The sequence below is a fragment of the Triticum aestivum genome, chromosome 6D, assembly GCF_018294505.1.
Source record: "Triticum aestivum cultivar Chinese Spring chromosome 6D, IWGSC CS RefSeq v2.1, whole genome shotgun sequence".
NCBI lineage: Eukaryota > Viridiplantae > Streptophyta > Magnoliopsida > Poales > Poaceae > Triticum > Triticum aestivum.
This window is the reverse complement of record NC_057811.1, coordinates 221,957,006-221,974,067: the sequence shown is the minus strand read 5'-3', so window position 1 is coordinate 221,974,067 and position 17,062 is coordinate 221,957,006. Positions and strand designations below refer to the sequence as shown.

At 49.8% G+C, this 17,062-nt stretch overlaps 1 protein-coding gene across 4 annotated transcripts; it reads left to right on the top strand.

Moving 5' to 3' along the window:
* The first annotated feature begins 1,699 nt into the window (after positions 1-1,699).
* On the top strand, positions 1,700-16,093 carry LOC123144509 (uncharacterized). Of its 4 annotated transcripts, none has more exons than XM_044563690.1 (7): positions 1,700-2,037; positions 2,143-2,960; positions 3,042-4,224; positions 4,487-4,667; positions 4,801-4,849; positions 6,084-6,229; positions 15,689-16,093. In XM_044563690.1, exons 2-6 carry the CDS (start codon positions 2,210-2,212, stop codon positions 6,179-6,181), a joined length of 2,262 nt encoding a protein of 753 aa, XP_044419625.1. In that variant the 5' UTR covers positions 1,700-2,037; positions 2,143-2,209; the 3' UTR covers positions 6,182-6,229; positions 15,689-16,093. The 4 variants fall into 4 exon arrangements, with proteins under 4 accessions (XP_044419625.1, XP_044419626.1, XP_044419623.1 ...); XM_044563691.1 differs by having other exon boundaries at positions 1,701-2,037; positions 2,143-2,526; positions 2,617-4,224; XM_044563688.1 differs by having other exon boundaries at positions 1,701-2,037; positions 2,143-4,224.
* Positions 16,094-17,062: the final 969 nt, after the last annotated feature.

Genomic DNA, 17,062 nt, shown 5'->3' with positions numbered 1-17,062 from the left:
TTATCACACACTTAAGTATGCAACTACCTAGAGATAGCTATCTTACACAAAAATTACTCCCTGACTTGGATCTCACAAACTGACATTATCCTACAACTGACATGGCAACTCACACGATTGATTCAGAAAATTAGTTGCCATCAGTGATGATAGTTGTTCAAAATGCCATGACTGCCATTATCCTACACTTTGAAATGCATCTAACTATATCTAGGGTTCAATCGCAACTATCATACATTGAATTCAACAACAAAAAACACCCTACACTGATGGCCATAGCATTTCGAGGCAAAATCAGAAATAACGGCTAGAAAATCGCCCGCACAAACACAGGCAAAATACAGATGTGGCTGCGCACCGGGCGAGCCACACCGGCATGACTGCCACCGCGGCGGCGACAAAACTGCGCAATGCCATCCTAAATGGCAAGCACGCGACTCCACCGCCTACGGGGACACCGGAGCACCGCAAATCGGCCAAAATCTTAAGGAAACTCGAGGGGAAATTGACCACAGAGGGAGGGGGCAGAAATCGCAGGCAGGAATGTGAGCACGGAGGGAGCCTTACCTTCAATCTGCGGCTGCTCCGGCGACGACGCTTCGGTCCGGCGAACCCCACCAACGGCCGCGAATGCGGTCGACTCTTCCGCCGCCGCCGTCGCCTTCTCCTCTCGGTTTCTCCTCAATCGAGTGCAACTGGTGTGGATGGTGGGTTGGGGAGTAATGAACCGCGAGGGAAGAGCGAGTGGCGAGTCGTGGGAGACGGCAACCGCAGTCGGACGTGGCGTGCGGGCGCGACGGCAGTTCCACCGCACGCCCCAACTCGCAACCGCTGACCTCGGAGGAAAAACCGGCGTGCGGGCGAACTACCTACACACCACACACGGGACTTCTCCTACGTGGCAAACCAAATCCACCTTTTCGTGTCAAGATTCGTGCAAAAGACAGTCAACGACGATCAGGCGTGTGGGCGTTAGTGTTTCCGTTTTATTTACTACATAAACTAGCACACATAATTAATAGGTTTCCTTGTACCTGTGTTTTGGTCGAAGGCCCAACGAAGGCAAATTTGACAAATTTGACCTATAAACGAAATCAAATCACAGAATAAACTGTCCGTGAAACTATTTCACGCGGCTGACCTGTGGCGCCTAGCTCTCAGGCGCTGCACTAGTGCAACGCTTGGGAGCTAGGCGCTGCACTAGTGCAACGCCTAGGAGCTAGGCGCTACACTGTATAGTGTGGCGCCTACAGTGTAGCGCCAAGCTCTCAGGCGCTGCACACTGATTTAGTAATTTTCTGATCACAGGGGTGCGACGTTGGCCGTGTAGCGCCTATCTATGAGGCGTTGCACAGTGTAGTGTGGCGCCTTCGTGTCGGGCGTCACACAAAAAGGTCAGCCGCGTGAAATAGTTTCACGGATAGTTCATTCCGTGATTTGATTTCGTTTATAGGTCAAATTTGTCAAATTTGCCCCACGGAGGGAGTACGCATTTGTCGCTTAAGACGGAACATGGCCCACATGGCATACGCAACAGCGGGCATTCCACACTCCATCTCTTTCTCCGCCGTGCCTTCACAATGCGGTGTGCAACCACGAGTGACTATCGAGCAGCCCCACAAGCTCCGGGTCCACCTGTCATGGCCATACCCCTACCGAGAAGCCAAACGGAAAACCTCGCACACAACTGTCAGCAGATAGAGCCATCAAATCCACGCGCGCATTCACGCCCGCATCCGAAACTATTACACTCCGACCCACCAAAAGCAGCACCCATTAATCTACCCCTTTTCCGCTTTCCCATTAAAATCGACGAATTCTTTGCCGTAGAAAGCAGATTCGCGAACGGAAACAGCAGCACCGTTGCGTGTTGTGATATACTAGTACTATAATTCTTGCAATCTGTTGTGGTTTCTTCCCTCTTCGCTTCGATCAAACCGCGATACGAGTTGATATAAACAAGAAAACCGTGTTAGTGCTGTCCCCAATCGGTGGATTCCGAGTCCGATGTCTCGATCGACATTTTAATTCCGATTTGTGAGTTTGCTCAACACTTTTACCTAGGGTTTCCGATTCCTCGCCTCAAGGAAATTTACAGAATCGTAATCTTTGTCCTTTTCTTTATCTTCCTCTTCGCTTCAGATTTTTGGTGAATTGTCGTGGATTCCGCGGCCGCGGGGGCACAGTATCAAAGGTGTGACCAGTCGCGATGCAGTACCACCACCGCAGCCGCCTGCCGCCGCCTCCTCCACCGCCGTTTGGCCGCGGCAGTGGTGCCGTGTACCCCGGCGGCCACAAGCAGTTGTACGCTCCTCAAACTCCTCCTCGGCCCCCGCTTCTTGCGCCGCCGCATCGCAGATACGAGGTGCTCATGGAGGCCGGCCGCCTCGCGGCCGAGTACCTGGTATCCACGGGCGTGCTCCCGCCGTCCTCCCTACAGCGCGGCGGCGGCGACCCGTGGGCTGTTCCTCCTCCTCCACTGCCTCAACCGCCGCAGGAACCCCCCGCATTCTGTGACTGGAGGAGGTACGATGATGTATATAGCAATAACCCTGGCACCCGGCCTAGGCGGAACAGTAGCATTACTAGTTGTTGTACTAATAGAGATGATTACAGTAATGGTGGTAGCTACAATGGGAGATGGAAGAGAAAGTATGGGGAGTACAGAATGGGGTATCCAGGTCATGGAAGGGAGAGGGAGAAGGAGAGAGTAAGGTCGAATTCGAATGGTCGACGCTATGAGGAAGATAAGGACGAGGATGGTGCTCCTGGATTTCAGAGGGATCCGCGGTCCAGTGGGGAGAATGACGAGTCTAGGAGATGTGTGACGGATGAGGTGAAAGAGGCGGCACCTTTCATGGAGAAGGCTGTAGGTCAGTTGGAGATGAAGGATACCAGATTGAATGCTGATGTTAGGAAGAATGCTGATGCTCTGCTGGAGTTGCAGGCTGAGAATGAAGGTGAGATGAAAGAGAATAAAATACTGAGTTCAGAATTAGATATGGACCCTAACGGTGATGTCAATAACACTTCTATTGTAGTTGTTATGGAGGCAGATGCGAAGCTTTTGCCAGATGGTAAGGTTGTGGGTGAGGAAGCTGAAGATAACAACAAAGTTTTGTGTGACCGTATTGCCTTGAATGATGACATGAAAATTTTGGAAAATGGTTTGCATGTCGACAGGAGTTTGCTTAAACACTGTGACTTTGCAAAAGCTCCAACGAAGCCCAGGTCATGCCATGCACATAGAAAGTCAGTAACTGAAACAGTCGATCTAGTTTCTTCTAGAGAAGGTTCGGAGATGGTAGCTGATGAAGCAGCAAATGAGAGATCTTTGACTAACATCCAGCCAGATAACAGAGAAGATCAAATCTACCAAGAAAGTACTGTCTCTAAGACAGCTTACAAAGAAATAACAATGGAACCTATGCTTCTCCAAGAAAACAAAACATTAGTTGTTACTGAAAATATGAAAGAATACAGGAACGATGCACAACTCCATGTAGTCCAGGAATACAAGGAAGAACAAGATGTATCATCTTTGACAATTTCTCAGAAGGATAACTTGATGCAAGAAAACGACTTATCTCCATTGTCGGCTTCTCGCAAGGGTGGCTTGATGCAAGAAACCAACCTATCTACGTTGACAGGAACGCAGGAGGATATCATGATCGAAGATGCCAACCTATCTCCATTGCCAGATGCTCAGAATGATAGCTTGATTGAAGAATCTGATCAATCTCCATCGACAGCTTCTCACGAAGTTACCTTGATGCAAGAAGCTGACATAACTCCGTCATTATCTTTACATAAAAATAACTTAAATCTGCAATTTAAGGAAGGAGCCCAGATTTGTGATACTGAAATTGTGCCAAAAGAAGTGGGCTTGTTTGAGTTTTCTGATCAGAAGAACATTGTTGGTGCTGATTTGTTTTGTAATGCCGGGGCTGAAACTATCATCCAAATGGACGAAGAAGAAAAGCTGGATCAATCCAGTTCATTCAGAATACCTAATAATCCTGGTTTTGGCCAACACTCTGCACCAGGATATTCAGTGGAGCCACATAAACAACTGCAAGAAGATTTTGGAGCTAATGTGGGAGACATTGTCGGTGGTACAAATAATTTGTGCCAAGTTTCATTAGACAATAACTCTGTCCAAGTATTTGATATAGAAGATGACATGCCAATTGAAGGTGCTGGCTTTGATTCTTCAAAAGCAAAGTGAGTTGATTGACATGCAGTTAGCTCCTCTATTGGGTTGAATGGAGTTAACCGTTTATATTTATACCATGTTATAATGATCTAGGAATTACTTGGTAGCTCTTAAGAATAGCATGTCTATTGTTCTCTCATATCTTGCAACATATCAGGTAGCCTATTGAATAGTTTATGAGCAATATCTGTTGCATTAGACCATCCATCCGCTGTTTGTTAAATTTTCTGCATCGTAGGGTTTTGACTTCAAAATATGATGTTCAAACAGGAACGAGATGATATGCTCTAGCATGGATGTCATAATGCACCCTGGCATACATACTGATGATCTTCCTGTAATTGAAGATGGTTACAATCTTACACTTTCTGATTATCTAGCGGCTGATATACCATGCTACACATCATTGCGACCTGATCTTCAAGCTGGTATATGTACCAATGATTCTGAGGTGAGACTTCCTGGTTCTTTTAGATACTCGCCACGTGAAGGCCTTGTAGTGATGTTCTCATGAATAATTTGGTTATTATTTAGTCTTTTACTGCACTAGACGATAGCATACTAAATTTTTGTTTCCTCTTCAGGGCATCCCTGTCATGGATGATCCAATATATGGTTCTCTCACTGATATTGGTAATGGATTTTTGTTCCCCTAATTTTTGCTTTAGCTCTTCGCTTTAGGTCTATGTCCTCTTTGTCTGGTTTTCCCATCTCTCAGATACATACTTTTTTTGTTACCAGTTGCATTTGTTTGTTTGTGGTAAAATGTTGCATCAACATTCCGGTACAAGGCTTTCTGGTTACTGTTCTGGTAAAATTGAATTAATGTTCTGGTATGAATACATAGATATATCCTGTTATATAGACTGTATCCGCACACCATCCTATGCAGCCCAACAGATAAATAATGAAGTGAGTATTTCGAACTCAGCTGTCCATGTGGGAACTTCTCACTGTATCAAGATTCAGGTTAGATTGTCACGGCTGCCCATCAGGCCCAGTAGTTGATCTTTTCCTATCAGTTACAAGTGGGGCCACATTTATGCCTGGTGTTTCAGTGAATAAATGGGAGTAACACAAGTTACTCTCAGGTTAGACACTAGCTTAAATTCTTGTCCTTTATATGGATAAAATTATCTTCTTAGAATAACACTAGATTCAAATACATTAGTTGTTCGTTGCTGAACAAACTTATCTACACGTTATGATGCCCTGGAGTACTTGCTTAAGGTTAGTATCATAGTTGCGGGGAACGAAGCAGCGATGCTCGAACTGGGATCATCAACCCAAATCGAGGGCCGGGGTCGACATGTGGGACACCATGAGTCAATGTCCGGGACGCGACCCAGACACTAGGATCACGAATCCCATTCAGCAAGCCCAAAACACTGGATCTCTATCCCAACTCCCCATCGCTAACAGGAAACGGAAGGATTGAGTCCACCTTCCACCGGCGTGATCGTGCGCCCGGTGGCTGCAGTCCCGCATCCCGCTGCCGCTGTGCCAGACCTGAAAGCCGGGCTCTGTGCAGCCGACCAGGTAAGCCCCCACGGTGGAATAGTTGCGGAGGTGGCGCCGAAGTGCCGAACCGGCGGCTCCCTCTGGTATTTGCCCCTGACTTCCCGAGCTGCTGTGAAAACTTCAGCGGGAGATATTTTGATGTTTCACACTTTCCCTGAAAAAGTTAGCGCTAACGTACATAGCGTAGACGAAGCCATGTAATTAGCAACATGCCACCTACTTACAATGGAGTCAATTGATTGTAACCTTTTTTCATTCACGGTGATTTAGCCATCCTTATGCACCTTTGCATCTCGAAACTCCCTTCATCTTGGGTCACGTTCCTTGACGCATCTTATCGTCCCAGGATCATCGTTCCCAAACTGTTGGGGATGCGTTCCACCTATCAATTGGTCGTGCAAAAGGTGTATACCCCGTCGTGCCCTGTTATTGGCCACCCGGTGATCCTCGACCCTCGTTCCCGTCCCTCGACCCAGGAACTTGGCAACTATGGTAAGTCTTGCTATTTGCATCCAGTGCACCTTGATAATTGCGGGTAAATGTCTGTTCACTGTTTCTTCTGACTGAGCAAGTCTTGAGTACCTGTGCAATGCTCCCACTACAAGAGATGAGATCTCTTGTATCTTTTGTACCTTGCTCAGGATGAAGTCAGACACCGTCTACCTGGGTTCCAGGCACATTAGCCCTTTTATGATTTTATCACCCAAAGCTAAACCCCCATTTACTCTGAATCCTAGACCACCTTCCCCTTCCTAAGCCTACGTAGAGAAGGCCAGCTTGCCACATGCAAATTTGTTACCCTTGCCCATGTTTGCTTGAGGTAATCAAACCATTCCCAGAATATTGACCTTTTTATTAGCTGTGATTCAAAAAAAACCTATGGACCTTTATCTTATATCACAATTTTTGTTGATAAAAAAGGAAAGCATGTTTTCATTGCTGTGTGGGCTGAAATCAAACCTGAGGCCTCACGCTCATGCACCCCTGCGCGAGCTCTGTTTTGCTTACTAATACAGATATCTGTATTAGTAATTAAACCTATTGTAGCCAGTGGATGATCTCTCTCTCTCTCTCTCTATATATATATATATATATATATATATATATAGTATGGAGTGTGTGTAGTATGTAGTATATAAGAATATTTGGATAGTATATACACACTTTTTAGGTAGTACGTATGTACCATATTGTTAGCATACTCTTTTTTACATACAAATGTGTATGTATTTCACAAATATAATAAAAACTATGGGCTCACTTGCAATTTTTCATGTAGATCATTTTGGAGTATCTTAGATATAGTATATGAACATACTAAACATGATAAAATAGTATATATAATTAGACATGATGATATATGAGACGTGGTTGTAACTACACACACACCAATTTTATGTACTCCTGGGAATATGTACGCCCGCATTCAATATACATGTCGTAACAGACTCATTATACCTCTTTATTATTTTTAGTATACCTCATTAAGAGGCTGTTTGGTTGCCACCCTGACGTGAACTAGGCTGGCCGGACACCTACCTGGTAGCCGCCTGAGTTGTTTGGTTGGAGACCTGAAGCTTCCACTGCTAACCTGACCTGACAACCCCCAATCATAGTTAGCCTGGCTCGTAGTATGTGCAATGCAGTTAGCCTGGCTCAGGCCTTTGAATTCTTGCGCCTGGCCGCTGCCTGAGCGGTAATCACTTCTGCAACGAAGGCACCCACGGGATTCTATTTTTTAAATAGCAAAGCATCTTGTACCTAAGAGCAACTCCAACGCGCCGACCCAAACGGACAGCGCTTTTGTCCGTTTGGGTCGGCCGCCCGCCCGGCGTCCGCCTTGTTTGAGATTGGGTCGGCAGTGCGCCGAACGCGCCGACCCATATGTGCCGGCCTGCCTGGCTGGCCGCCCTTTTTCAACAAATAGCATAATTTTTGCATTATTTCACACACAACTTTAGCATTATTTCACAAACAAACATATAGTCCACAACCAAATAAATAACATAGTTTCAACCAAATAAAATAGCATAGTTTTACAAGCTGAATAGAAGTAAAAATGTCTCACATAGTTTTGCAAGCCGAATAAAAAAGATACATCAATTGGTTGCCAACATGAGCCACATATGCTCAACCAAATCATTTTGCAGTTGCATGTGAGTTTCATTTCCCAATCACGCAAGTCATGATGAAATTGGGTGAATTGTTCAAGCGTTCCCGCTCCTCCATGCTCAGGCACAACATTCTCACCCTGAAACTGAAACCCTTGATCGTAGAGACGTTCCAGGCGCTCATCTTCTACGATCATATTGTGCATGATCACACAAGCAGTCATCACCTCCCACAGTTTCTGCGTGCTCCAAGTATTAGCAGGATACCGAACGATACCCCATCGAGATTGCAAAACACCAAAGGCACGCTCGACGTCCTTCCTAGCACTCTCTTGCTCTTGGGCAAATCTTTTCCTCTTCTCTCCGACAGGGTTGGGGATTGTCTTCACAATAGTGGTCCACTGAGGATAGATACCGTCACCCAGGTAGTATCCTTTGTCGTAGTTGTGGCCGTTGATAGTAAAGTTCACCGGTGGGCTGTTGCCTTCGGCAAGCCTAGCAAACACCGGCGAGCGTTGAAGCATGTTGATATCATTGTGTGATCCGGCAATGCCAAAGAAAGAGTGCCATATCCAGAGATCTTGAGACGCCACGGCCTCAAGTATGACTATGCAAGCCCTAAGCAGAAGGGCAGTTCTTCCACTCCCAGTGCATACAGTCTATGCTGCCAAGCGTCCCTGGGAAGCCCCTGCTGGCATTCATCGCCAACAAACGGGCTGTATCTTCAGGAGTCGGCTCTCTTAAGTACTCAGGGCCAATCACAGCAATAACAGCCTTGCAGAACTTATGCAGGGAGTCTAGGCATGTAGACTCGCTCATACGGACATACTCATCAATGAGATCACCGGGTACTCCGTATGCAAGCATTCGGATGGCGGCAGTGCATTTTTGATAAGAGGAGAAACCAATCTTTCCAACGGCATCCTCTTTGCACTCGAAATAGTCATCATAGCCGACCACCCCCTCTCTAATACGGTTGAAAAGATGCCTACTCATACGGAAACGGCGGCGGAATTTCTGATGTTTGAACAACGGGTTTGTTGTGTCAAAGTAGTCCTTCCAAAGAAGGAAATGCCCGCTCTCTCGGTCGCGATTCAACGCCGGAAGGTGCCCTGGAGTGGAGCCACGGAACGACGGCCACTGGCTATTGAGGTGGTGATGGACCAACACGGCAGCCAAGATCTCCTCCTTGGCAAACTGTCGAACAACTTGCGGGCGTCAACGAAGGAGACGGCTGGCGAAGGGAGTCGCGCCGCCCTCGGACCAGCTAGCTGCCCTGGCGGCGTCCGGCGAGCGTGCCGGTGAGGATCTGGCCGGGGCGGCGAGGCGGCTTCTTGGTCGCGGTCGCGGCTGTGTCGGGGGAGCGGGGGTGGGAAGCTTTCGGTTCCCTGGCGGCAAGACGGCGGTGGCGGGCGACGTGGGAGGTGGCGGCGTTGCAGAGGGGATGTTGCGGCGCCCGCAGCTGGCAGAGTCACCGGAGAAATGGGCGGCGGCGGCGGCAACGAATGAGGCGGGCAAGGGTTTGTTGTTGGAATGGGAGAGGATGGCTAATCTGCCACCGACCAGCGGGCCAGGGGGAGGAGTAGGTGGGCGCGCGCGCGTCCGTCGCGTGTCCGCGCCGACGCAAATCCGGCTAATAAATGGGCCGGGAATGGGTCGGCAGGCGGACGAAAAGCGGACGCGCGTCCATTTGGGTCGGCGCGTTGGGCCGACTTTTCTGTCCGTGCCGACCAAAACGGACGCGCGCGGATGAAATGGGTCACCGCGTTGGAGTTGCTCTAAGCACTTGGCAAGCTAGGCTGCCAACGAAACAACCCCTCTCAAACCTGCCTGGCCAGGCAAAAATCACAAGATTCTCCGGCTACTGTCAGGCACACAAATTTCTCAGCCATGACTCCCAGGGTGGCAGCCAAACAGCCCTGATTTTTTATTTAAAATAAATAAATCGTAAAACTGACTTTGAGGTATCTAGTCATTATATTGATGAAGTATAGACTAATTTTCTGTACTCTTGGGAGTACGCACTCCCACATTCAAAATATACCTCTTAAACAAATTTATTATACCTCGATCTAAGTTTCACAAAAAAAATCAACGAAGCCCTTAGTTTAGGGCATCTCAAACACCGTGCATCAAAACGCCGCTAAACGTCTGAACAGAGCGGTCCGAACACTTTTTGCCATCCACTGTCGTGCCCACAAACCGGACGCAAACCTGTAGGAGGTTTGTGGCCATCCGGACATCCACCATGTATGTGTCCTACTAAGCTGTCTGGTCCCACCCAAAACCTTCGCCGCGTGTTCCGCTCTAGAAGCCTTGCGGTGCATTCACCGCCGCTCAAAGGAGAAGTACCGGACAGTCACCTACTTGCGTTGATGCCAGTCAGACCGACATGACCGGACGGCTGTTCGGAGCCGCTTTAATGCGAACTTGGCGACCGAGAAGTCTACTCTGGCCGCTGCGCTTGCATGGAAGCAGCGCCAGTCCGTGTGGCCCAACTGCAGTCCACTCTCGTCGACAAACCCCATCTCCACTCCAGACATCATCTCCCCTCACCTTTCCTCCGCGCACCGCAGAGATGGGCAAGTCTGACAGCGGATCCGGCTGGTTCTTGGCGGCTGGTAGGTGGATCCCCGGGGTCGTCCAGATCATGGTGCCACCGCCAACGGTCTCCGGGCCCGTCGACGCCCACCACTTCGCCGACGCCCACAGTCAAGGAGGTGGTGATCTCCGATGATGACGAGGGTCAGCAGCAGCCACACCTCCTCGCCTAAGGCCGCGCTAACGTACGTGGAGTATGCGCGGCAGCTCTAGCTGCTGCTTGAGCGGTACTCTTCGACCATGGTCCAATGCCACAGTTTGCCGTTGTGACTCATCCGCATCAAGGAGCCGACGTCCCCGCCGCATGACCGCGTCAAGACGGGGCCAGGGCCCCCGTTGAGCAGCTAGTACGGGCACCTTGTCCAGCCAGCGTCCTCGCCGCGTCGTTTCGGGCGCGGCAAGCAGGTAGTGCCGCCATCCCTGCCCCGGTGGTGCGCGACCTCCGTGAAGAAGGAGGCGCCCTCCCTGGCGATTGCCAATGCGCGCGGCCGTCTCCTTCACTACCTCGGTTGTGGCGGCAGCGCCTGGTCTCGAGCACCAGGGCGGAGGCTGACAAGGCGGCAACTGAGGAGCACCGGGAGCGGCGCGTAGTTCGGCCTTCGCGAAGTCGGACGTGGCGTTGGATTGGGTGCGCACCGACCCAGACCTTGCGTTGGCCGGGGCCGAGGCCGCGTAGACATCCTCCCACTGCCAGTGCCGGACTAGAGACCAGCCCTACAAGATTAGGCTGGCCGAGTTCGAGTTCGCCGCCTGTGCCCTCGCCGGCAAGGGCAAGGGCCAGTCCGCACCAGACCCTCGCTGCCAGCCGGACGCGACCCATCGTTTGCGCGAGACGGCAACCGATGAGGGTTGCCATGACTCCTGGGAGGCCGTCCGCTGCCGGAAGGACGATGACGGGCCGGACGGCAGGGAGGTGCAGGCGGTCTCAAAGGCCATGCCTACGTGGGCACCCTCCGGTGCCTCCCGTAGTTTAGTTTAGTTTTTTTTAAATAGCTGAACTTGTTAAATAGCATCCGATTTGCATGTAATACATGAAACTTGCTTAAATTATGTCCGGTTTGCATGAATTTTGTCCGTTCGTGAAATATCCTGGTGCATAGGGTTGGATGGCCGCCCCCGCTGTCCACGGACATGCCCGGACGTGTCCGAAAACATTTGGTGTGTCCGATTTGATGCACGGCGTTGGAGTTGCCCTTATGCAGTATATAGCATTTTTTACGTTTAAAAATGAGGTTTAGGTGTAAATAATATAAATATGTGGTATCAACTGTAGTTTGTCATGAAACTCACTTTGGGTGTCTGGTAATTATAAAAAGTGATGGAGGTATAATCAATTAATATATGTGGTCTATGAGGAGCGGGAGTATATATCGGAGTCACTGATCCATTTCCTATGCAACTCAGTGACGTATAGTTGCACACTAGTTTTTTCCTTTTTAGTTTTTTGTTCCACACTAGTTTTAGTATACTAGGGAAGTCCTCCATGTTCCTAAATTATGTTTTAACTCGCTTTGCTGATACTGTTAAGTTGAATGTACAGATATAATCAGAGACTCGCAATTACCCATCTAGTAGTTATTTATAGCGATTAAGCGCACACTTTAGTGTGGTTGCATATACTTCAAGACATGATAAATCCTTTGCAAATACTTCCTATGCACGTGTTTAGAAAAATTATCAATGCTGATGTGTTGTTTGTGAGAAGAAATTAGTGAAGTAAGAAAGAAATGTGTTTTTATAGTACATCTTAAAAAACTCAAATCACTGACTATAAAGTGGCAATTTCTCTATATGTGAAGTTGTTAGGAGCTAGGGTTCTGCCGGTTCTAGGGCGGAGATTGTAGGGGAAGGATGGTGGAAGACGAGGACGAGAGCGCGGCGGCCGGCGGCTGGGCGCCGTCCTTGCGTGGTGAAGAGGCGGCGGCGGCGCAAGACGCGGCTAGGGTTAGGTCTCCCGGCTCCCTAAGGGAAGCCGAGCAAAGAATGATTGCTTCTTGCTTGATTAGATTGATACATCTCCTCTTCTTATATAAAAAGGTTTACTTGACTCCTAAGCAAACGACCCTAATAACGATAAGATAATTGGGCTAAACCCCTAATAACAATAAGATAACTTGGGCCATAGCCCACTGGGCTAAGCCCCTAATATGCCGGTCATAACACTTCTCCCCGCCTGCACAAACAGCTCGTCCTCGAGCTGTAAGGCGGGGAAGCGCTTGCTGAACTCCTCGAGGTGATCAACCAGCATCAAACACCTCTGCGACAGCTGGGGCGGCCAGGTCGCCGAGCCCGGCGGCGACGGCGTCCTCCTCAATGTAGTCTGCAGCCTCTAGGTAGAAGAGTCGGGGGCAGACGTGGCCGGGCATGTAGGTCTCGTCGCAGTTGAAGCACAACCCTTGGCGGCGACGCTCGAGTAGCTCGGCCGAGGTGAGCCGGCGGAACGGGCGCGCCGCGGTCGTGGCAAGGGGTGCCGCGGAAGCCTGAGCAGGCCGACCCTGCGCGGGAACATCCGGCCAGGGTGGAGGCCCAGCGGCCCGGGACGATGATGCCTGCTGGATGGCCACCGCGCGGCGCTCGAACGAGCGGACGTAGTACATGGCCGTCTGGAGGTCCTGGGGTCCCTGCAGCTCGACGTCCACGCGGATATGATCTGGCAGACCGCCGACGAAGAGTTCGGTCCGTTGGTGAGCCGTTACGCCGGACGCGTGGCATGCCAGGGCCTGAAAGCGGTCGGTGTAGTCCTGCACCGTAGAGGACAAGAGAAGGCGGCCCAACTCCGCCAGCCGGTTCCCACGTATCGGCAGTCCGAAGCGAAGGAGGCAGAACTCGCGAAAACGCTCCCATGGGGCATGCCGCCCTCGTCCTGCTCGAGTGCGTAGTACCATGTCTGTGCGGCGCCGCGGAGGTGATAAGAAGCGAGCCGGGTGCGGTCCGACGCGAGCGTCCGTTGCCCCCGGAAGAACTGCTCGCACTGGTTGAGCCAGTTGAGGGGGTCCTCGGCGCCGTCGTAGGTGGCGAAGGCGAGCTTGGCGAAGCGCGGCGGTGTCTGAGCATGACCGCCGTGAGTGTACGGCTCGGCGGTACGGAGTAGCGAAGAGGATGGCGTTGGTCCGGTGTGCACAGGTGGTCCGCAGGAAAGCGGTGGCCCGTTGAAGCCAGCGTGGAAACCCGCGGAGCCGGAGGGCCCGTCGTACGGCAGGGAGGGTGCCGGCTGGTCCGCAGCCATGGTGTGGACTAGCGGCGGTGACGTCCCGGCCAACCAGGCCGGAAGCTGGGACGGCGAGGGCGGGAACCGCACTTGCTGAATCGGCAGCCCGCCGGCGCGGTTGTAGTCAGCCCGGTGCTGGGCCGCGGAGGCGCCGGCAGCGGCAGCTGCTGCCTGGAAACGGCGGAGGCGGCGGGCGCGGCGATGGCCGCGGCCGGCCATTGTGGCCAGATCGGGGCGGTGGAGGGGGCTGGTTGTAGCTGCAGCGAGGGCTGCAGCGGCCCGACCAGCGTCGCGGTGGCCCCGGGGTGCGGCGGCTGCCAGGGCGGTGGCGGCGAGGACCCGGGTGGCGTGGGTGACGCGGCGAGGGCCGGCGCCGGCTGAAGCGGCCAGTGGTGGTGTAGAGGCCTGGTCGGCGTTGCGGGTGCCGAATACCACGGCAGGGCGGCTGGCCCGGTCGCGGCGGCTGGCGGCAAGGGCGGTGGCAGCCCGTAGGGGCCAGCTAGGTATAGCCGTATCCCCTGGACGGCGGTGATGAGATCGTTGAGGACCCTGGTGATCTCCTCCGGAGTGTAGGCGGCGGCCGGTGGTGCGGTGGAGGGCGCCGTCATCTGGGTGGTGGCGGCGCCGGAGGATGCGACCAGCGGCGCGGACGGGAAGGGCAGCGGCGCGGTGGTGACGGTCGGCAGCGGAAGCGATGGGATGGGCGGCGGCGAAGACATGATCGAAACTGAGCTACCTGATACCAAGGTGTTAGGAGTTAGGGTTCTGCCGGTTCTAGGGCGGAGATTATAGGGAAAGGATGGAGGAAGACGAGGACGAGAGCGCGGCGCTGGCGGTTGGGCGCCGTCCTTGCGTGGTGGAGAAGAGGCGGCGGCGGCGCAAGAGGCGGCTAGGGTTAGGTCTCCCGGCTCCCTAAAGGAAGCCGAGCAAATAATGAGTGCTTCTTGCTTGATTAGATTGATACATCTCCTCTCCTTATATAGAGAGGTTTACTTGACTCCTAAGCAAACAATGAAGATAATTGGGCTAAACCCCTAATAACAATAAGATAACTTGGGCCACAGCCCACTGGGCTAAGCCCCTAATATGCCGGTCATAGCAGAAGTTTAAAGAACTGAATCTTTTTCTTTGCTCTGTATCACCCACATCATATAATTAAGAGTAAATTTTGGTGTGGATGATGTATTTTGTTACAAAGGATCAGATATAGAAACAAAAACCGGCGCGTTGCACCAGGTTGACTGCCAAAGTCTTGATCAGAATCTGGTTCAATCTGTCGCTTTGTATAACTTTTTATTGCTAATTGTGGTGCAATGTGATGATATTTTTAAATCTGATTCAAGCTCTTTTTGTGAATACATGCATGCTCCGCAATTGAATTTATTCAGTAATCGAACATAGCCATCTCTTAATTCTGCCTTGTCACTCAGCAAATTAGAGCATGCACCTTTCATCTTATTTACAGGATCTATTTGGTATGTGAAAAGGATTGGCACATTTGCGTTGGAATCTATAGGCCAATCTTCTTAGGTTAAGGACTATAGTGAATATCATAAAAGCATCGCGGGTGCTAGTGAAATGAATGGCAAACTCATGCATGATATTCAATACCTTTCGCAATTAAAAATTCGGGATTAGTTGTAAAGTACTCACGTTGGTAATAGCTATTCAATGGCTAGGTAATGTGAAAATTGCTGCATGCTTGATTCATACTACACCCCGCCCACTTTAGGTATCATTTTAAGTAGGTGGTTTTTGTTTTCAAATACTTCCATTTTGGTGAATTCTTATGTCAGCTGCCTCTGCCCCACTAAATGCTATCAAAATGACATAAACTACAACATTTGCTCATTTCTTGCTCCATGTGAGCTAAAATGACATATTTTTGGATTAGAGGTGGTAACAGCCATGACCATGAACATATTTTGCATGTTATTGTTAACATTGTATACTTGTAAAAGTTTGTTGGTAACAATGTGGGTCAATTTTCCCATGGAGTTGAATATTTGTTTCCCGCTTTGGTTCTTTTAGGTTTCATGGATGTTTGGAGCCAGCCAGCTGAGGACTTCGAGAAATTCTTCTAATCCGCTGCCAAAACCGGAAATTGTTCAAAAGCGTGACAAAAATAACATGTGTAGCATAGCGTAGGGAAGAATAAGCAGATTGCCCCTCCTGTCAAAGAAAAGGCAATCATAGTGTAGCAATAGAGAAATTCTAATGTCGATACTAGTTTGATGGAGCAAGTCTCTGATTCAAAGTTAATTTTATGTGCAGTTCGATATTGTAGGATATGTAGTTCTTTTTGCTGTTTTATTCTGGAAATAGTAGCGGAACCAGCCAGCATATATTGGATGATTGAACACAGCATTATTTTGCGAACGCGATCTTTCTCCATGGTGAAAACCTAAGATCTTTGATTGCTTTTGGAGAACCTCATTTGTTGTCTGGGTGCTGTCTTTAGTAGTGGTTAGAGTGCTGCTACTGCGGGTGATTGATCACCGTGGCGGGTCTTTTTTCTTTTTTTATCCTTTTATTTTCTTTTTTGGTTGTGTGTATTCTGGATGTTTTTAGGCATCTTATTGTTGCAGAGGCTGGATGTAATTTATATCTTCTTGATATTAATATATTCTCTTTTTGGAAAAACCTTCCTTTATTGGATGATGATTGGATCAGCGTAGTACTTTATTCGGGCCAACATGTATGACCCGGCTGGGTGAATGAGATTCAAATGGACCGTAATGAGGACCTTTTTGACTTTACATGATCTCTCTCTCCCCCTCCCTCTCAAAGAAACAAAACAAAAACAAATGATCTCTCTCTCCCCCTCCCTCTCAAAGGAACAAAACAAAAACAAAGCACTGACGAACTTAGGGCATCTACAGTCGGATTGAACAAATTTAGTCCCTCAAACGTCTATGGAGCGTCCGATTAGCGTCCGGGCGTGTCTGTTTGGACTCCCTATTTTGCTCGTCACGCAGCCATGTCCCTGACTTTTTTCCTTATACGACCGGTCACATGCATGTGATTGGTTAAGGAGAGAGAGAAAAAAGAAATTATAAAGAAAAAAAATTGGTTAAGGAGAGAGAGAAAAAAGAAATTATAAAGAAAAAAAAAGAAGCTATGTGGTGGGCCTAATCCTATGCGGCGTACGCATGGCCACTCACCAGACACGCCTTTGCACTCCTCATACTCATCTCATATATGAGATGAATATGAGGAGTGCCAGACAACCCGGGCATTTAAGGAGGCTACGAGGGATCCGGTAGGATCAACTTTTTTGCTTCTCTCTGGTCCTGCGTCTGCCCGGTCAAAGTTTTTTTTTGAATCCGCCCGGTCAATTTGAGTCCGGCTATAGATGCTCTTATCTACCAACCTCGGAAATAAGTATGGCATATCTGGAACTCT